Below are 22,127 nucleotides of genomic sequence, written 5' to 3'. Positions count from 1 at the left end.
GGGGTAGCATTGCTGGTTAAAGAAGGGATTAACACAGTTGTAAGGAAGGATATCAGCTCTGATGATGTGGAATCTGTATGGGTAGAACTGAGAAATACCAAGGGGCAGAAAATGTTAGTGGGAGTGGTATACAGACCTCCAAACAGTAATGCGGAGGTTGGGGATGGCATTAAAAGGGAAATTAGAGCAGCGTGCAATAAGGGCACAGCAGTCATCATGGGTGACTTTAATCTACATATAGATTGGGCCAACCAAATTAGTAACAATGCTATGGAGGAGGAATTCCTGGAGTGTTTATGGGATGGTTTCCTGGACCAATATGTCGAGGAACCAACCAGAGATCAGGCCATCTTAGACTGAGTATTATGTAACAAGAAAGGATTAATTAACAATCTTGTTGTACGAGGCCCCTTGGGTCGGAGCGATCATAATATGATCGAATTCTTCATTAAGATGGAGAATGAAGTTGTTGACTCAGAGACTAGAGTCCTGAATTTAAATAAAGGAAACTACGATGGTCTGAGGCGCGAGTTGGGTAGGATTGATTGGGGAATGTTACTTAAAGGGTTGACAGTGGATAGGCAATGGCAAACATTTAAAGATCGCACGGATGAACTAAAGAATTTCTTTATCCCAGTTTGGCATAAAAATAAAACAAAAAAGGTGACTCAACCGTGGCTAACAAGGGAAATTAGGGATAAAATAAGAGCCAAAGAGAGGACATATAAATTGGCCAGAAAAAGCAGCAAACCTGAGGATTGGGAGCAGTTTAGGATCCAACAAAGGAGGACAAAGGGATTAATTAAGAGGGGGGAAAAAGATTATGAAAGTAAGCTTGCAGGGAAGATAAAAACTGACTGTAAAAGCTTTTATAGATATGTGAAGAGAAAAAGATTGCTGAAGTCAAGCGTAGGTCCCTTGCAGTCAGAATCAGGGGAATTTATAATGGGGAACAAAGAAATGGCAGACCAATTAAATACATATTTTGGTTCTGTCTTCACAAAGGAGGACACAAATAACCTCCCAGAGATGTCGGGGAACATAGGGACTAATGAGAGGGAGGAACTGAAAGAAATCAGTATTTGTAGGGAAATGGTGTTAGGGAAATTGACGGGATTGAAGGCCGATAAATCCCCAGGGCCTGATAATCTACATCCTAGGGTACTTAAGGAAGCGCCCCCAGAAATAGTAGATGCATTGCTGGTCATCTTCCAGAACTCGATAGACTGGAACAGTACCCATGGATTGGAGGGTAGCTAATGTTACCCCACTATTCAAAAAAGGTGGTAGAGAAAAAGCGGGGAATTATAGACCAGTAAGCCTGACATCGGTAGTGGGGAAAATGCTAGAGTCCATTATAAAAGATGTAATAGCAGAGCACTTGGAAAGCAGTGACAGGATCGGACAAAGTCAACATGGATTTACAAAAGGTAAATCGTGCTTGACTAATCTACTGGAATTTTTTGAGGATGTAACTGGTAAAATAGATAAGGGAGAACCAGTGGATGTGGTGTATTTGGACTTTCAGAAGGCTTTCGATAAGGTCCAGCATTAGAGATTAGCGTGCAAAATTAAGGCACATGGGATTGGGGGCAAGGTATTGACTTGGATAGAGAACTGGTTGGCAGATAGAAAGCCAAGAGTTGGAATAAACGGGTCGTTTTCCGAGTGGCAGGCAGTGACTAGTGGGGTACCGCAAGGATCGGTCCTAGGACCCCAGCTGTTCACAATATATATTAATGATCTGGACGAGGGAATTGGATGTAATATCTCCAAATTTGCAGACGACACAAAGCTGGGCGGGAGGGTAAGCTGCGAGGAGGATGTCGGGAAACTCCAGTACGATTTGGACAGGTTGGGTGATTGGGCAGAAACATGGCAAATGCACTATAATGTGGATAAATGTGAGGTTATCCACTTTGGTGGCAAAAACAGGAAGGCAGATTATTATTTGAATGGCAATAGATTGGGAGAAGGGGAAGTGCAAAGAGACCTGGGTGTTCTTGTGCACCAGTCGCTGAAGGTAAGCTTGCAGGTGCAGCAGGCGGTTAAGAAGGCAAATGGTATGTTGGCCTTCGTAGCAAGAGGGTTCGAGTACAGGAACAAGGATGTCTTGCAGCAGTTGTACAGGGCCTTGGTGAGACCGCACCTTGAGTATTGTGTGCAGTTTTGGTCGCCTTATCTGAGGAAGGATGTTCTTGCCATGGAAGGAGTGCAGCGAAGATTCACCAAGCTCATAGCTGGGATGGCAGGAATGACGTATGAGGAGAGATTGTGTCGATTGGGCTTATACTCATTGGAGTTTAGAAGATTGAGAGGGGATCTCATCGAAACCTATAAAATTCTGTCAGGCCTGGACAGACTAGATGCAGGAAGGATGTTCCCGATGGCCGGGGAGTCCAGAACCAGGGGTCATAGTCGAAGGATAAGTGGTAAGCCATTTAGGACAGAGATGAGGAGGAATTTCTTCACCCAGAGAGTGGTGAACCTGTGGAATTCTCTGCCACAGAGGGCGGTGGAGGCCAGTTCATTAAATATATTCAAGAAGGAGTTGGATATATTTCTTAAGGCTAAGGGGATCAAGGGGTATGGGGAGAAGGCAGGGACAGGGTACTGAATTTGGATGATCAGCCATGATCTCATTGAATGGCGGAGCAGGCTCGAGGGGCCGAATGGCCTACTCCTGCTCCTATCTTCTATGTTTCTATGTTTCAACGTTTATCGGCTTGTTTTATTTGATTTATTGATCCGCGCTCTTTCTCGATCGACAGTGCCGCGGGCAAGGACTGTGCCCACTTGCCCTGCTGGCAGGTGTTAGGGTGGATTTACAGCTTCTTCCCCCCCCCCCCCCTTGCCCAGGTGTGAATCTGGCCTACTGCACCATTCGCCCGGTGTGGAAACATCCCGGTTTTTAATCCCGTGGATTGCTCAGTGCCATGGTCGCGCTCCGCTTTCAAGTTACCGGCTCGTTTTCGAAATGAATCCGCCTTTGCTTCGGTTACAATTGGAAAGCAATTATCGTAATTTATTCTAAGTTACGCTAAAATGGCAGCAGACTGTATCACGCGGACAGTCAAAAGTCTGATTGCACTCCGGACTGGGGAGGTGAGAACAGACTCTGCAAAACCCGGCAATTATAACCGGGCGGGGTGATCTGCAGCACCAGTCTTTCCCCCGGGGGGTTTGGGGCAGGGGGCAAGTTGAAAATCTCTGTCCCCGTTGTCTAACTCCGAGCACCGTGGAAAGGGCTGCATCATTTAGCTGCTTGGGGATCAGCTGCTGAGTGTCCAGGTGCGTGCAGCAGTTTTGGCTGTGCCCTGTACCCCCTCATGCCCGCCCCTCCCCCCAGGGTTTATCGCTGTGGTGAAATACTCCAACCCACAGGCCCCCCCCCCCCCCCCCCCCCCAGCGGCTTGTCTGGTGAGGATTAATGGCTTTGATTCAAAGCTGAGACTCAACCAGTTATGGCCAAACCTTTGGACAATAGACTACAGTAACATTGCATTTACAGCACCGAATTAGGCCATTCGGCCCAACAGGCCCATGCCGGTGTTTATGCTCCACACGCGCCCCCTCCCACCCGCTTCATCTCACCCCATCACCATATCCTTCTATTCATTTCTCCTTCGTGTGTTTATCTTGCTTCCCTTTGAAATGTATCTATGTTAGTTGCCTCAACCACTCGCTGTGGTAGCACGATCCACATTCTCACCACTCTCTGGGTAAAGAAGCTTTTCCTGAATTCCCTATTAGATTTATGAGTGACCGTCTTGTATCTGTGGCCCCTAAATTTTGATATTTTAAAAAAGAAAAGCTTAAGTACTGTAATGTAAGCCTTTAGTTTCAAACCTGTACTCTTGAAGTTTGCCTGCTTCGAAAGTGCTCGGAGTAATCCTGTGTGTGAAGCTTTGTGAGACGTGAGAAGGGGACTTCCTTTACACGCTCGGTGTATCTGACCTGCTCACCGGTGCAGCCCTGCAGGGTAACGGCTCCAGTTCTGCTTCACTTTCTCACTCAACATCCCAACAGGTGGCCCCATCGCGAAGTTTCTTGAGATTTGCAGTAACTAGTAACTGGTACTATGTTGTCTGGGATGTAAAAGAGTGTTTGGTAAAGATTATCGATTTGGAGCCTTGGGAAAATATTCCATGAAAGAAATCTCAATGAGTAGTCAGTGAGCAGGCCATACAGTGTGAACCCTTTCAAAGGGTGCTCGGTGGTTGTCTTGTACCAGATATGATTCAGGATGTTTTGACGAGTAGTGACGTTCTCTGCGGGGTATCGTGATTACTGTGGGATGTGGGGCCATTTGCTGTCTGAATATTACTGTTGATTCATCATTTTTCTCAGGCATCCAAGGTGTGGGTTCAGAACAAAGTGGATGAATCGAAGCACGAGATCCATTCGCAGGTCGATGCGATCACGGCAGGGACTGCATCTGTTGTCAATCTCACGGCTGGTGAGTGATGGAGGATCTGTGTGAGCACCAAAACTGGGAACGCACCTCCCGCTGCACCGGTGCCCGAACCTCCTCCACTGCTGCCCCCGCAGTCCCCATCCTGAGCGATGTCGCGTGTGGCTTGGTGTGGTCGGAGATTAGCATTGAGAGTTTAGTGGCTTTGTTGATGCACTGTTCAGTGGTGATCATGTGACTCGGCCAGACGTTTGTGGGGGGTGGGGCATAAAGGCTCACTGGGGGCAAAGTTGAAAAAAACAACTTGGGAGGGATGAAAATCCGATGGAAGGCACAGTTCAACGGAGATGTGGATGTCTTTTCGACTGAAACATTACTTGGAAAGTTGTATCCAAGATGTGAAGCAGTTTCCATAATCGCTGAACATTTACTTTAGGAATAGCATTTCTGCCTTGGCATTGTACACAGTATCTCATCGTGGATCACAAACATCACCGTGTCCTCCATTCCAGCTTAAAGCTGTCTATATGGCAGAATTTGGGCTATAAAGCTCAGAACATGCGACTTTAGATGATGGTGAAATGTGTTTTAATCACACACTCACGCGCATGCATGCGAGCACACGTAAGTTCTCCCCCATTGGCCAAGAGGACGGGTACATGGACCTCCTCGCAACTTTGGCCAATGATGGACTGCGGCTGCCGCTATGGGTCCGAGCGGACGGAGGTGAAACTCCCACTCTCATAACTGTTCCTTTTCACCTCACTCGATTGAGGGTGAGTCTAACCTGGGCCAAACTGTGCTCATTTTATTCTTACTTGAAGTGGTGAACGGATCAGAAAGACTGTTGGCTTTTTCTTTGACAGCTGCTGAGCGCAGTGACTCAACACGTTGGCACAGTTAGCGGCCTGTGCTTTGAAGCCTGAGTTGCAGGTTAACACCTGCATTTCCCCTCGCTTCCTGACCTCCTTGAGGTAGGCTTGTGTTTGACACTGCCCTCCCACAATGGAGAGGGCAAATCCGCCCAGGGTACCGCCCCTTGCCCATATAGACCTGGGAGCAAGCAGGCACGGTGTGTTGCCGAGGGGAAGAGAATATAAGCTTTGGCGGGAGGGGGGAAGGAATGTCCAGTTCGGGAGGTTAGAGTGAGATTTCAAGCAGAATGTTGGAGCAGATGTGCAAAATGTAAAACTGAAATATTGACCCTCTAGGAGATCCTGCGGACACTGATTACACTGCCGTTGGCTGTGCGATTACTACCATTTCTTCCAACCTAACGGAAATGTCTAAGGGGGTGAAGATGCTGGCTGCGCTAATGGACGATGACGTTGGAAGTGGCCAGGACCTTCTGCGTGCGGCGAGAACGTTGGCCGGTGCTGTGTCTGATCTACTGAAGGCAGTCGAGCCTTCGTCGGGAGAGGTGAGCTGGTGGTGTCGGCGTCCCGCAGGTTGGCGTGGCGACTGCAGGCTGGGGCACGGGGTTTCGCGTCTGTGAAGGGGGCGGGGGGGGGCGGTGCACAGAAAATGTTTCTTGCTGAATAATGAAATGCGAAACTGTAGAGATGGGTGGTCGGTCAGCCAAGGAATTTCCCTTTTGCCCCATTTTGGAAATGTTTAATTCGACCATTAATTCTCCCTTCAGAATCGAAAGGGTCGTTGACCAACATCAGCCTGGAAAGGTCAAATAGAATCAAAGAATCTTACAGCACAGAAGGAGGCCATTCGGCCCGTCGTGCCTGTGCCGGCTCTTTGAAAGAGCTCTCCAATTAGTCCCACTCCACTGCTCTTTCCCCGTAGCCTTGCAGATTTTTTCCTTTTCAAGTATTGATCCAATTCCCTTTTGAATCTGCTTCCACCGCCCTTTCAGGCAGTGTGTTCCAACTTGCTGCGTAAAACAAAATTCTCCTAATGGCCCCTTTTTTTTGCCAATTATCCGTGTCCCCTGGTTACCGACCCTCCAGCCAGTGGAAACAGTTTCTCCTTATCCAGTCTAACAAACTCCCTCGTAATTCTCAACGCCTTGATTAAATCTCCACTTAACTTTTTAGGGAGCGCCGTATTTACTTGATACTAAAGTTATTCACGTACGCAAAACAAAATTCCAAAGCACTAATAATTAAATGTAAAAGTGTTTATATTTTATAGATCAGTAGCTGCGTTTTTTCTGCATCAGAAATCCATTTATCGTAGAGTGATCCAGTACAAACAGAAGTCAGACCAGTCCAGTGTGCACTGGTATTCTCGCTGTTTGAGCCCACCCAGTTTAATCCCACTCTCCCCCTCACTCCCCACACCCTTTAATATCCCACCCAATCTAATCCCACTCTCCCCCTCGCTCCCCGCACCCTTTAATATCCCACCCAGTCTAATCCCACTCTCCCCCTCGCTCCCCGCACCCTTTAATATCCCACCCAGTCTAATCCCACTCTCCCCCTCACTCCCTGCACCCTTTAATGTCCCACCCAGTCTAATCCCACTCTCCCCCTCGCTCCCCGCACCCTTTAATATCCCACCCAGTCTAATCCCACTCTCCCCCTCACTCCCCACACCCATTAATATCCCACCCAGTCTAATCCCACCCAGTCTAATCCCACTCTCCCCCTCACTCCCCACACCCTTTAATATCGCACCCAGTCTAATCCCACTCTCCTCCTCACTCTCCGCACCCTATAATATCCCACCCAGTGTAATCCCACTCTCCCCCTCACTCCCTACACCCTTTAATATCCCACCCAGCCTAATCCCACTCTCCCACTCACTCCCCGTACCCTTTAATATCACACCCAGTCTAATCCCACACTCCCCTCACTCCTCGCACCCTTTAATATCCCACCCAATCCCTTCCCACTCTCCCCTCACTCCCCACACCCTTTAATATCACACCCAGTCTAATCCCACTTTCCCCCTCACTCCCCATACCCATTAATATCCCACCCAGTCTAATCCCACTCTCCTGCTCACTCCCTGTACCCATTAATATCCCACTCTCCTGCTCACTCCCCATACCCATTAATATCCCACTCTCCTGCTCGCTCCCCGTACCCTTTAATATCCCACCCAGTCTAATCCCACTCTCCTGCTCGCTCCCCGTACCCTTTAATATCCCACCCAGCCTAATCCCACTCTCCCCCTCACTCCCCATACCCTTTAATATCACACCCAGTCTAATCCCTCACTCCCCGCACCCTTTAATATCCCACCCAGTCTAATCCCACTCTCCCCTCACTCCCCACACCCTTTAATATCCCACCCAATCCCTTCCCACTCTCCCCTCACTCCCCACACCCTTTAATATCACACCCAGTCTAATCCCACTTTCCCCCTCACTCCCCATACCCATTAATATCCCACCCAGTCTAATCCCACTCTCCCCCTCACTCCCCGCACCCTTTAATATCCCACCCAGTCTAATCCCACTCTCCCGCTCACTCCCCGTACCCTTTAATATCCCACCCAGTCTAATCCCACTCTCCCGCTCACTCCCCGCACCCTTTAATATCCCACCCAGTCTAAACCCACTCACTCCCCGCACCCTTTAATATCCCACCCATCGGGGCCGCGAAAACAACGGCAAACCTTTGCTAAGTTCTTCTACCTTCTAGACCAGGGCACTGAGACTCGTTGGGGTGTCTCTACAAACCAGGAGTGGGAGATGACCCCTTCCTGAACTGCATGGCTCAGTTTATCACCGCAGGGTACTGTGTACATGGAGACTGGTTGGGGTGTCTGCAGATACTAGGAGTGGGAGATGACCCCTTCCTGAACTGCATGGCTCAGTGTATCACCGCAGGGTACTGTGTACACTGAGCCAGCAGAGGCTGGTGCAGGTACCTCTTGTCTGAAGTGCGTGTGTGTGATTTTTGCCCCCAGACTCGGCAGACTGTCCTGACAGCAGCTGGGAGCATTGGCCAGGCCAGTGGAGACCTTCTCCGGCATATTGGAGAGAGCGAGACGGACGAACGATTTCAGGTAGGAAGAAAAGACTATGAACAGAAATCTGTGTCTCTTTATGAAGAGAGTGGTGGTTTCTTCGTTTTACAGCTTTCTATAGAAGGGTCCCATCGTATTGGTGCATCTGAATCGTGTTGGTTTTAGAAGTTGTTTCATGGAATTGTTCTCTCTCTCTGACACCATGTTTTTCTGTGTTTTATATTTGTTCTAGAATGCCACAAATTTCAGTTTACTTAAATTGTTAAGCTGCATTTTCAAGAATTTATTCCGAAACTGCACAGTGGTAGTGCTGAATGTTAATGCTCAATATTACTGCAATGTTACTACCCGGTAATGGGTTAGTGTTGATGCTCATGGTTATTACCCGGGAATGGGTCGTGGTGTTTAAGATACAATCAGTGATCTCTCAGTCAGAAAGTTACTGTGGTACATCTGCAGAATATTCCCCGAGTCTATGACAGATGCAGCGTGTTTCTTTATTCATTCTGTTCTGTGAATGTGCCAGGTCAGATGCGACTGAAGGCCAGGTTTTAAAAGGTGGTAGAGAAAAAAACAGGGAATTACAGACCGGTAAGCCTGACATCAGTAGTGGGGAAAATGCTAGAGACAATTATAAAAGATGTAATAGCAGAGTACTTGGAAAACAGTGACAGGATCGGACAAAGTCAACATGGTAAATCATGCTTGACTAATCTACTGGAATTTTTTGAGGATGTAACTGATCGAATAGATAAGGGAGAACCAGTGGATGTGGTGTATTTGGACTTTCAGAAGGCTTTCGATAAGGTCCCACATAAGAGATTAGCGTGCAAAGTTAAAGCACATGGGATTGGGGGTAAGGTACTGACTTGGATAGAGAACTGGTTGGCAGACAGGAAGCTAAGAGTTGGAATAAACAGGTCTTTTTCCGAGTGGAAGGCAGTGACTAGTGGGGTACCGCAGGGGTCGGTGCTAGGACCCCAGTTATTCACAATATATATTAATGATCTAGACGAGGGAACTAGATGTAATATCTCCAAGTTTGCAGACGACACAAAGCTGGGCGTGTGTGCTGTGAGGAGGATGCAGAGAAACTCCAGTACGATTTGGACAGGTTGGGCGATATGGCAGATGCAGTATAATGTGGATAAATGCGAGGTTATCCACTTTGGTGGCAAAAACAGGAAGGCAGATTATTATCTGAATGGCAATAGATTGGGAGAAGGGGAAGTGCAACGAGACCTGGGTGTCCTTGTGCACCAGTCGCTGAAGGTAAGCATGCAGGTGCAGCAGGCGGTTAAGAAGGCAAATGTTATGCTGGCCTTCATAGCGAGAGGATTCGAGTACAGGAGCAAGGATGTGTTGCTGCAGTTGTACAGGGCCTTGGTGAGACCACACCTTGAGTATTGTGTGCAGTTTTGGTCGCCTTATCTGAGGAAGGATGTTCTTGCCATGGAGGGAGTGCAGCGAAGATTCACCAGACTGATACCTGGGATGGCAGGAATGACGTATGAATAGAGATTGGGTCGATTAGGCCTATATGTGCTAGAGTTTAGAAGAATGAGAGGGGATCTCATTGAAACTTATAAAATTCTAACAGGACTAGACAGACGAGATGCAGGAAGGATGTTCCCAATGGCGGGGGAGTCCAGAACCAGGGGTCACAGTCTAAGGATAAGGGGTAAGCCATTTAGGACAGAGATGAGGAGGAATTTCTTCACCCAGAGAGTGGTGAACCTGTGGAATTCTCTACCACAGAAGGCAGTTGAGGCCAATTCATTAAATGGCCCAGAAATTCAGGTCAGGGGCTTCCCGTGCGTGTAAGCCCCCGACCTGCACTTACGTAGCGCCGGCCGTTGAGCTGTGGGCCCCCGTTGCATTCCGATCCTGGGCCTGCTCCAGCTGCCGGCGCGCAGTGCTTGCGTCTCCCAGGGGCGCAGTTAGTTCGATGCGTCCCCTGGGACCACGTGGGTCATGGGGAGCCAATCGGAGCAGGGAATGCTCCATTTATAAGATTGACAGGAAGACCTGTCAAGACTTAGAAATACTACGGCCCCAAAACATCACTAAATCTTCAAATACATTTTTTTTTAAATCACGTTTATTAAATAAACTATAAATTACATGAAATAACTATTTTAAACAATTTAAATTTTTGAAAAAATAATTTTATTTTCTAACGGGGCTAAAAATAAACTTACCTTGCTTTAAAGTATTTAAAAATAATAAACCTGTGGAAAAAATGTTTTAATTTTAATTAATTCACCACTTACCTTGTAAAAAGCAGGCCTTACGCCTGCTTTTTAAATGTGTAACTTCTGCAGACTTACCCTCTCGGGAAAACCTGCAAAAAAAAAACAAAGTTCGATGCGCACGCGCAGCCTCTCCCGCGCACGCGTTCAAACTCTGAACCCCTTCTTTCAGGGGAACGGAAGTGCCGGTTTCCCGCGCATGCGCAGTGCATGCAGAAAACCGGCACTTCCATTGGGCCTACGGGTGAGTACCCCGTGCGTACTCACCCGTGGAGACCCAAACTTCTGGGCCAATATATTCAAGAAGGTGTTAGATATATTTCTTAAGGCTAAAGGGATCAAGGGATATGGGGAGAAAGCAGGGACAGGGTACTGTATTTGGATGATCAGCCATGATCTCATTAAATGGCAGAGCAGGCTTGAGGGGCTGAATGGCCCACTCCTGCTCCTATCTTCTATGTTTCTATGTTTAAGTGGGCTTGTCGCTTTGGCGGGATGGAACTCCTCCAGTAATACTGAGCCGGTACCCTCTTTGTCTCCCTTTGGCAGGACGTGTTGATGAGCTTGGCCAAGGCTGTGGCCAACGCGGCCGCCATGCTGGTCCTGAAGGCCAAGAACGTCGCCCAAGTGGCTGAAGACACGGTCCTGCAAAACCGGGTGATTGCTGCCGCCACCCAGTGCGCCCTGTCCACGTCCCAGCTCGTCGCCTGTGCCAAGGTAAGTGGACAGCAGACAACCCCGGGAGCAATGGACTCCGATACCCGATTTCCTCTTCAGTGGTTCCACCAGGACTGTAACTGTATCAATTAGGGAACTCTTATTTTGTGAAAGCGGTCTTTTATATTATGGTTGTCGATGGTATTTTTACATAAAGGTCACTGATGGCTGGGCAGTGGGTTAAACCCTGACCTTTCACCTCTGGGAGCCGAGGTCAAAGCCAGCCCTGTCTGTTGAGATGAAAGACTCGCCTCTCAGCTGGCTGTGAGAGTAATCTCGGTCCATTTCCCAGGGGTCTTGGGCCGACCGCACAAGCTGCCCTAATACAGCACCAATTGCCAGTGTTAATCAGTGTAAAGCATGCTGGTTGGATGTGGGAGAGGGAATGATTGCCACACTGGTGCAGGAAGGGCCACTTTTCTGAGGATTGGGGCAGAGCGAGTGGAACTTTTGCTCTGCTCCACATTGTGTTATAACCGACCGAGCGTGTCTGACGTTGACACAGCGGTACCCATTCCTCAAATATTGCATTCCCCAGCACCAACATATCACAGCTGATGAGTAGAAAAAATAACTACCATTAATTCAGGAGTTAAATTTGTTGGTCTATGGGGGAAAGAGCAGGGGAGTGGGACTAATTGGATAGATCTTTCAAAGAGCCGGCACAGGAACGATGGGCCGATTGGCCTCCTGTGCTGTAAGATCCTATGATATCTGATGAATTACAGTAAAGCTTGGTGTAAATATTGTGTTGGATGTGACTTGTCTCTTGCGAAGTTGTGGATTGATGTTCTTCTGATGACCCCCCTCTGTGGCCCGGTGCAGGTGGTCAGTCCAACCATCAGCTCCCCTGTGTGTCAGGAGCAGCTCGTGGAGGCCGGCAAGCTGGTAGACCGCTCGGTCGAGGGCTGTGTCAAAGCCTGCCAGGCTGCGACGGATGACGGTGAGCTCCTGAAGCAGGTCAGTGCTGCGGCCAGCGTGGTGAGCCAGGCCCTCAACGACCTCCTCCAACACGTGCGCCAGTACGCCAGCCGAGGGGAGCCCATTGGACGCTACGACCAGGCTACCGACACCATCATGACCGTGACCGAGAGCATCTTCAGCTCCATGGGGGATGCAGGTAAGCGGGAGCGGCAGCGAGGACCATCCACGGTGTCTGAGAGAGAGATTAGCGCAAGAACGATGAGGGAACTTCCAATATCTTTGAACAGCTACCCCTCGATTATTGATGGTAGGGGCCTGTTGCAGGTCCTTTACAACTAGATTATGTTTGATGTCTGTTGAAGTTACAGGTTTTTACAAGTCCACAGTTTGTGCCTGTTCTTGGCTGGCAGTGGGAGTAATCTCGGTCCATTTCCCAGGGGCCCTGGGCCTACTTAAGTACATAAGCATTAGGAGCAGGAGTAGGCCATATGGCCCCTTGGGCCTGCTCCACCATTCAATAAGATCATGGCTGATCTTCAACCTCAACTCCTCTTTCCTGCCCGATCCCCATATCCCTTGATTCCCCTAGAGTCCAAAAACCTATCGATCTCCGCCTTGAATAGACTCAAAGAGACTGAGCCTCGACAGGCCTCTGGGGTAGAGAATTCCAAAGATTCACAACCCTCTGAGTGAAGAAATTCCTCCTCATCTCAGTCTTAAATGGCCGACCCCTTACCCTGAGACTGTGACCCCTAGTTCTAGACACTCCAGCCAGGGGAAACAACCTCTCAGCATCTACCCTGTCAATCCCCCTCAGAATCTTTTATGTTTCAATGAGATCACCTCTCATTCTTCTAAACTCCAGAGAGTATCGGCCCATTCTACACAATCTCTTCTCATAGGACAGCCCTCTCATCCCAGGGATCAATCTAGTGAACCTTTGTTGCACCGCCTCCAAGACAAGTATCTCCTTCCTCAGATAAGGAAACCAGAACTGTGCACCGTACTCCAGGTGTGGTCTCACCAAGACCCTGTACAATTGTAGCAAGACTTCCTCACTCTTGTACTTCAACCCCCTTGCAATAAAGGCCAACATGCCATTTGCCTTCCTTATTGCTTACAGCACGAGCTGCCCGAACACAGCACGAGCTGCCCGAACACAGCACGAGCTGCCCGAACACAGCGCGAGCTGCCCTAACACAGCACGAGCTGCCCTAACACAGCACGAGCTGCCCGAACACAGCGCGAGCTGCCCTAACACAGCACGAGCTGCCCTAACACAGCACGAGCTGCCCTAACACAGCACGAGCTGCCCTAACACAGCGCGAGCTGCCCGAACACAGCGCGAGCTGCCCTAACACAGCGCGAGCTGCCCTAACACAGCGCGAGCTGCCCTAACACAGCGCGAGCTGCCCTAACACAGCGCGAGCTGCCCTAACACAGCGCGAGCTGCCCTAACGCAGCGCGAGCTGCCCTAACGCAGCGCGAGCTGCCCTAACGCAGCGCGAGTTGCCCTAACGCAGCGCGAGCTGCCCTAACGCAGCGCGAGCTGCCCTAACGCAGCGCGAGCTGCCCTAACGCAGCTCGAGCTGCCCTAACACAGCGCGAGCTGCCCTAACACAGCGCGAGCTGCCCTAACACAGCGCGAGCTGCCCTAACACAGCGCGAGCTGCCCTAACACAGCGCGAGTTGCCCTAACACAGCGCGAGCTGCCCTAACACAGCGCGAGCTGCCCTAACACAGCGCGAGCTGCCCTAACACAGCACGAGCTGCCCTAACACAGCACGAGCTGCCCTAACACAGCACGAGCTGCCCTAACACAGCGCGAGCTGCCCTAACACAGCACGAGCTGCCCTAACACAGCACGAGCTGCCCTAACACAGCGCGAGCTGCCCTAACACAGCGCGAGCTGCCCTAACACAGCGCGAGCTGCCCTAACACAGCACGAGCTGCCCTAACACAGCACGAGCTGCCCTAACACAGCGCGAGCTGCCCTAACACAGCGCGAGCTGCCCTAACACAGCGCGAGTTGCCCCAACACAGCACGAGCTGCCCTAACACAGCACGAGCTGCCCTAACACAGCGCGAGCTGCCCTAACACAGCACGAGCTGCCCTAACACAGCACGAGCTGCCCTAACACAGCGCGAGTTGCCCCAACACAGCACGAGCTGCCCTAACACAGCAGGAGCTGCCCTAACACAGCGCGAGCTGCCCTAACACAGCACGAGCTGCCCTAACACAGCGCGAGCTGCCCTAACACAGCGCGAGCTGCCCTAACACAGCGCGAGTTGCCCTAACACAGCAGGAGCTGCCCTAACACAGCGCGAGCTGCCCTAACACAGCACGAGCTGCCCTAACACAGCGCGAGCTGCCCTAACACAGCGCGAGCTGCCCTAACACAGCACGAGCTGCCCTAACACAGCGCGGCGAGCTGCCCTAACACAGCGCGAGCTGCCCTAACACAGCGCGAGTTGCCCCAACACAGCACGAGCTGCCCTAACACAGCACGAGCTGCCCTAACACAGCGCGGCGAGCTGCCCTAACACAGCGCGAGCTGCCCTAACACAGCGCGAGTTGCCCCAACACAGCACGAGCTGCCCGAACACAGCACGAGCTGCCCGAACACAGCACGAGCTGCCCGAACACAGCACGAGCTGCCCTAACACAGCACGAGCTGCCCTAACACAGCGCGAGCCCTAACACAGCGCGAACTGCCCTAACACAGCACGAGCTGCCCTAACACAGCACGAGCTGCCCTAACACAGCGCGAGCTGCCCTAACACAGCGCGAGCTGCCCTAACACAGCGCGAGTTGCCCTAACACAGCAGGAGCTGCCCTAACACAGCGCGAACTGCCCTAACACAGCGCGAGCTGCCCTAACACAGCAGGAGCTGCCCTAACACAGCACGAGCTGCCCTAACACAGCGCGAGCTGCCCTAACACAGCGCGAGCTGCCCTAACACAGCGCGGCGAGCTGCCCTAACACAGCGCGAGCTGCCCTAACACAGCGCGAGTTGCCCCAACACAGCACGAGCTGCCCGAACACAGCACGAGCTGCCCGAACACAGCACGAGCTGCCCGAACACAGCACGAGCTGCCCGAACACAGCACGAGCTGCCCTAACACAGCACGAGCTGCCCTAACACAGCGCGAGCCCTAACACAGCGCGAACTGCCCTAACACAGCACGAGCTGCCCTAACACAGCACGAGCTGCCCTAACACAGCGCGAGCTGCCCTAACACAGCGCGAGCTGCCCTAACACAGCGCGAGCTGCCCTAACACAGCGCGAGCTGCCCTAACACAGCACGAGCTGCCCTAACACAGCGCGAGCTGCCCTAACACAGCGCGAGCTGCCCTAACACAGCGCGAGCTGCCCTAACACAGCACGAGCTGCCCTAACACAGCGCGAGCTGCCCTAACACAGCGCGAGCTGCCCTAACACAGCGCGAGCTGCCCTAACACAGCACGAGCTGCCCTAACACAGCGCGAGCTGCCCTAACACAGCGCGAGCTGCCCTAACACAGCGCGAGCTGCCCTAACACAGCGCGAGCTGCCCTAACACAGCACGAGCTGCCCTAACACAGCGCGAGCTGCCCTAACACAGCGCGAGCTGCCCTAACACAGCGCGAGCTGCCCTAACACAGCACGAGCTGCCCTAACACAGCGCGAGCTGCCCTAACACAGCGCGAGCTGCCCTAACACAGCGCGAGCTGCCCTAACACAGCACGAGCTGCCCTAACACAGCGCGAGCTGCCCTAACACAGCAGCTGGAGTTAGGTGGCAGATCAGCCATGGTCTGATTGAATGGCGGAGCAGGCTCGAGGGGCTAAATGGCCTCCTCCTGTTCCTGTGTAACAGGCTCGAGGGGCTGAATGCCCTCATGTTGCTCTATTCCTCAGTGCTGACTCAGTGCAAGTTACTGAACTTGAATCTTAGATTCCCTGAAAGGTGTTGATTTAAAAAACAATTACACCTCAACCACATTAATAAGATGTAAACCAAAATACTGCGGATGCTGGAAATTCTCGGCTGGTCAGGCAGCATCTGCGGAGAGAGAAACCAAGTTAACGTTTCAGGTGAAAGATCATCGAACTGAAATGTTATCTCTGTATCTCTCTCCGTGGATGCTGACTGCAGCCGAGTATTTCCAGCAGTTTCTGTTTTTTTATATTAATAAGATGCTTTATCTTCAACGCTGTTTATGTGTAACTATGGTTACCAGACACGCGGCAAAACGGACAGTAACATACCCCCTTCCCCCCTCCGTTAAAATCCACACGGACATGGGCCCCGATGTTAGCCTGGCGGGAGCGAGGTAGGGTCGGAACTGAGGCCCGTTTTACACTCCAGTGAAGTTAGCGGGGCTTAAAATCGAGCAGGGTGGAAAATGGCATCTGACCCAAAACCGAACCCGACCCGATCCTGCCGGGAGTCTTCGGTTAAAATTGGAGCGATGGGTCTTCGACGCCAACAGGATGGCGGTTCTCAGCTGAGTGAAGGGGCCGAGATTAAACGAACCTTCAGGGAGACGCGGGCTCGGCGGGCCGCACTTCAGCGCAGGGTGGGCTTTCTGCTCACCCGACGCGGCCCTCACTGACCCTGGCACATTTCCTGGGGGGGTCACCATCCTGGCAGATAATGTCGGTGGGATTCCCACCTGTGCTAAGGTGCCCTTCTTTGTGGGTAGGGGGGCGGCGGGGGGGGGGTGGGTGGGGTGTGAGTGGAAGTAGAGGGAAAATGGTGGATTCAGGCCCCAGTTACCCCCAGCAGTCCCGAGGCAGCTGTAGAGGAGAGCAATTTTCTTTACTTCATTTTTAAAAACATTTCACGGGTTCCTGGCGTCCAATCGATTGTCCCACGATTGCACTATTGGAGGGAGGGGCCATTTACAATTTGGGTGCCCTCCCTCCCCAGGGCAATCCTGAGTCTCAGTTACACTCTGGTGCCCTTCACATCCAGTTGGGAAATGCGACCACTGCCGTTGCTTCATCATCATTGCCCATATTTGGGTCTAGGCCGTCACTGGTCACTCTCTCTCTCGCAGATGAAAATCCCATAAACGGCCACGGCCGGAGGGCGATTAGGCAGTGGAACCGCTCCCCGGCTGATTTGCCGCCAACATCCCTCCCACATCCACCTGAAATCATAAGAACCTAAGAAATACGAGCAGGAGTCGGCCACTTGGCCCCTCGAGCCTGCTCCGCCATTCAATAAGATCATGGCTGATCTTGGGCTCAAAGCCACTTCCCTGCCTGCTCCCCATAACCCTTCACTCCCTTATCTTGCAAAAACCTGTCTATCTCCACCTTAAATGTATTTAATGACCCAGCCTCCACGGCTCTCTGGGGCAGAGAATTCCACAGATTTACGACCCTCTGAGAGAAGAAATTCCTCCTCATCTCAGTTCTAAAAGGGCGACCCTTTATTCTGAAACTATGCTCCCGAGTTCTAGATTTCCTCACGAGGGGAAACATCCTCTCTGCATCTACCTTGTCGAGCCCCCTCAGTTTCAATAAGATCACCTCTCATTCTTCTAAATTCCAATGAGTCTAGGCCCAGCCTGCTCAACCTTTCTTCATAAGTCAACCCCCTCATCTCTGCAATTAACCGAGTGAATCATCTCTGAACTGCCTCCAAATCAGGTAAAAGCTGGTAGAAAATCGACACTGAGAGAGACAAGGTGATGTAAGAAAACTACTAGGAACCAGGCTTTAATCAACTGTTTCACAACATGGAGGTCTAGTTGTGTCCTTCACTAGTTCCTGTTAAAGAATGTCCTGAGCAAGCTGGGCCCATGCCCGAGTATTTATACTCTCCCTGGACAGCGCCACCAGCAGGCCGCCCAGTATTATTTCATAAGTCATTTCCACATGAATGACGCGATTCATGTCACAAGGGATGAGATTTGTGAGGTGAGTGGGGGGGGGGGGGGCGGTCACTGAATATGGGGGAGATCGCAGTAGATTGGAAACCAGCAAATCTGGTGCCCATATTTGAAAGTGATAATTCTGATCCAGGCAACCACTGCTCCTTCACCCTTGCGTCAGTAACTGGAGGAGGTAACGTTAGATCGGTATGAGAATAATCTGGTAACTAACAGCCAGCATGGCTTGAGATAGGGGAGACACTGCTTGACCAACCACCTTGAGCTTTGTTGGGGGAGTGGCGTCCCATGTGGACAGGGGGAAAGCCCACGCCCTGGTGTATTGAGAATTCCAGTAAGGTCTCCGGTAAAGTTCTTCACAATGCTAAAAGTGGTAGAAATTCAGAGTAAAGCTTGGGTGTGGATAATGAAATGGATGAAGACAGGATGTAGCAGGTAGTTATTGGAGGAATGAGGTTAAGTTTGGGGGAAGGATCGAGTGGAATGTCCAATCATCTTTCTGGGTCCTCTTCTGGTCATGATCTACATGAATAACCCAGTGCAAACAGGCCCGATTCAAAGATGATGCGAATCTCGCGCAGGGCAGTGGAGTCGGAGAAAGGCAAGCGAACCTTGGACGGTGTAGAGGTAACGGTGAAGGTGTTTCATGGGAATGTAACTGGTGGCGAGCAAACAGCTCAAGGGTGGTTAACGATTGGATTGCCACGACTTTGAACCCATGAGCTCAATGGTTTGATTGGCTGGGCGGCGTTGAGTGACGGTGAATTGCCATCTGTGGCCCACAGGGGAGATGGTTCGGCAGGCCCGGGTCCTAGCCCAGGCGACGTCGGATTTGGTGAACGCCATGAGGTCGGACGCAGAGGCGGAGAGCGACGTCGATAACTCCAAGAAGCTGCTGGCGGCCGCCAAGCTCCTGGCTGACTCCACAGCGAGAATGGTGGAAGCCGCAAAGGTAATTCACTCCTTCCTCTCCTCGTGGAAGTCCTGCTGTCTCAACTAGAGGGAAACCTCTAAAATGCAAGAGGTTTGCCGAGTTTTGTAGCCAAGAAAAGCGAATTGATGTGGTTGTCTCTTAACTGCCTTCTGAAGTTGCCTAACGAGCAACTCTGTTGTATCAGACCGCTACAATCACACGGCCTGCTGCGGTTCGAGAAGGCGGCGGCCCACCACCACTTTCTCGGGGTGGGCAATGAATGCCAGCCTTGCCAGCGACGCCCAGATCCCAGAAGGAGCACCAAGAAAAACTCAAATTGTGGTTTGAAGCCTTTTAATGTGATGAATTTTCATTATATCTCTCCGTGGTTTTGAGTGCAGTCTGTCCCAGATTATAATTCTTCCCTTGTGTACCGTGTGTGTTCCGTCTGCTGGGGAGCTGCCCGCTGTTGCAAAGGCAAGCGCGTTTGGAACTGTGCGTTCCTAGCGGTCAGTCGCTGTGACGTGCAGCTGTTGCCGAAGCTGGACTTCACCTGCTCTTCGAATCAAATCAAGGCTCTCCTTTTAAAAACTAAAACTGTATCAGGCATAAAAAAAAGGAGGAATTCCCAAAGGCCGTATCACTTACTGTTTTCCTGGGCAGAGTAGCCCGCGTGGTTCTGCTACTGGACGAGCAAACCAGAGGTCGTGAGTTCAGATCCCAAGGCAAGCTTTGAAACTGAATTCAATAAATCTGGTAATTTGCGAGCTGGCGCCAGGAAATGACCGTGAAATCTGTCGGATTGTTGTAAAAACGAGTCCATTCAGTGTTCTTCAGGCAAGAGGACCTGTCGCCCTGTACACAGTCTGGCCAACATGTGACTCCTCGTGCCCCTTGGGTAACTGGGGGATGGGCACTAAATGCTGCCCAACGACCCAAGCCAATAAAACAAATCCCTCGTCAAATTTTCACGTCTTGCCTCAGAAAACACATTTTCCGCAGCTCTTATCTGCCAGATTTAGAAAGCTGTCAGGACTGGTTCCTGCGTTGAGTGTTTTTAAATTTCCCTTGGCACTGATTAAGAGCTGTCACTGCTCATTCGCTTTGGTATAAAGCAGAGCATAATGCAGTCGATTGAATAATAAATAAGGCGACTGAGCGCGCAGATGTGAGGCCGGTTAAAGGTCTGACACTGTTGTACAGGAGGCTTTCCAACATCTGGGCAAGTGACGGATGTAATGCGAGAGAGCAGGACTGACGTCATCCTCACAGCTCATGTGTGCGGTGATCCGAGAGACTCGCTTTAACTGGCCAAGCAGTATCAGTTGCCTTTTTAGATGAATTGCTTGAACTGCCAATATTGCAATGCACCCAATTTATAAAAGGGTCATTTACAGAAAGAAAGAAATCTGCACAGCAGCTCGCCCGAGCCCCTGTTTACACCATGGGCGGGATGAGCAGACCCGTCCCGTGCCCTCCCACCTGCAGCCGAACCCCTTTTACACATGTTGCCCCTGGGGATAGTGATGTGCTCATTGACTCTTCACTGGTGACTGACCAGCTGGGTTGCAGATTCACTCAAACTCATGTTTTGCCATAGTAACGGAGGAACATTAGGAGCAGGAGTCGGCCTTTCGAGCCTGCTCCACCATTCAATAAGATCGTGGCTGATCTTCGACCTCATCTCCACTTTCCTGCACTATCCCCATATCCCTTGATTCCCTGAATATTCAAAAATCTATCGATCTCTGTTTTGAATATACTCAACGACTGAGCCTCCACAGCCCTCTGGGGTAGAGAATTCCAAAGATTCACCGCCCTCAGTGAAGAAATTTCTCCTCGCCTCAGTCCTAAATGGCCGACCCCTTATTCTAAGACTGTGACCCCTGGTTCTAGACTCCCAGCCAGGGGAAACATCCTCCCTGCAGCTACCCTGTCAAGCCCTGTAAGGATTTTATATGTTTCAATGAGATCACCTCGCATTCTTCTAAACTCTAGAGAATATAGGCCTAGTCTACACAATCTCTCCTCATAGGACAATCCCCCCATCCCAGGAACTAGTCTGGTGAACCTTCGTCGCACTCCCTCTATGGCAAGTATATCCTTCCTTAGGTAAGGAGACCAAAACTGTACACAGTACTCCAGGTGTGGTCTCACCAGGGCCCTATATAATTGCAGTAAGACGTCTTTACTCTTATACTCAAATCCTCTTGTAATAAAGGCCAACATACCATTTGCTTTCCTAATTGCTTGCTGTACCTGCATGTTAACTTTCAGTGATTCGTGTACAAGGACACCCAGGTCCCTCTGAACACCAACATTTCCCAATCTCTCACCATTTAAAAAATATTCTGCTTTTCTATTTTTCCTACCAAAGTCGATAACTTCACATTTCTCCACCTTTTTGTTCCTGCCCTCGCTCCATATCCCCCCGAGACCCTCACCCAACAACAATCTTAGCGATCTCAGTCTGGAAAGCTCCAAGTGTCCCCCAGTATCCACAGCCTTTTTGGGCGGTGGGGGGGAGAGTTCCAGATTTCCACTCCCCTTCGTGTGATTTCGTTCCCGATTGGCCAAGCTCTAATTTTAAGATAAAAGCCAATAGTTTCTCCGTATCTACCCTTTTGAATCTTTTTAACATTTTAAACCCCTCGATCAGATCGCCCCCTCATCCGTCTAAACTCGAGCGATAACAAGCCAGGTCATGCTCTTTTTGCACACCATCCTGTCACTTCCCTGGCCAAGGCAGCACATTGAAGATCTGTAGCCCCTCCTCCACAACATTTACATTTATATAGCACCTTTAACATAGCAAAACCAAGGCGCTTCACAGGAGCATTGACACCGAGCCACGTATGGAGATGTTGGGGCAGGTGACCAAAAGCTTGGTCAAAGAGGTAGGTTTTAAGGAGCGCCTTAAGCCGGAGAGAGCGGTAGCGAGGCGGAGTGGTTTAGGGAGGGAATTCCAGAGCTTGGCAGCTGACAGCACGGCCACAAGAAAATCGGGGATGCGTAAGAGGCCAGAATTGGAGGGGCGCAGAGATCTCGGCGAAGGTTACAAAGATCGGGATGGATGAGACCATGGAGGGAT

General features: G+C 50.7%; 1 protein-coding gene across 4 annotated transcripts in view; it reads left to right on the top strand.

The window, feature by feature from the left end:
- The window catches only part of LOC147097260 (talin-2), a 354,000-nt gene that overhangs the window by 190,107 nt on the left and 141,766 nt on the right, over positions 1-22,127 (top strand). For all 4 annotated transcript variants that reach the window (XR_015074349.1, XM_085972076.1, XM_085972077.1 and 1 more), the window contains 6 exons: positions 4,351-4,459; positions 5,626-5,834; positions 8,285-8,383; positions 11,146-11,313; positions 12,139-12,433; positions 18,909-19,075. Coding sequence is in view for 3 of the 4 variants with exons in the window: in XM_085972076.1 (XP_085828202.1) it covers positions 4,351-4,459; positions 5,626-5,834; positions 8,285-8,383; positions 11,146-11,313; positions 12,139-12,433; positions 18,909-19,075 (1,047 nt within the window). In the remaining variant the exon portion in view is untranslated. The remainder of the gene's footprint in view (positions 1-4,350; positions 4,460-5,625; positions 5,835-8,284; positions 8,384-11,145; positions 11,314-12,138; positions 12,434-18,908; positions 19,076-22,127) is intronic.

The sequence above is a fragment of the Somniosus microcephalus genome, chromosome 32 (assembly GCF_052327205.1).
Source record: "Somniosus microcephalus isolate GS21.2 chromosome 32, FLI_Smic_1.0, whole genome shotgun sequence".
NCBI lineage: Eukaryota > Metazoa > Chordata > Chondrichthyes > Squaliformes > Somniosidae > Somniosus > Somniosus microcephalus.
This window is presented reverse-complemented; position numbering and strand designations above follow the sequence as displayed.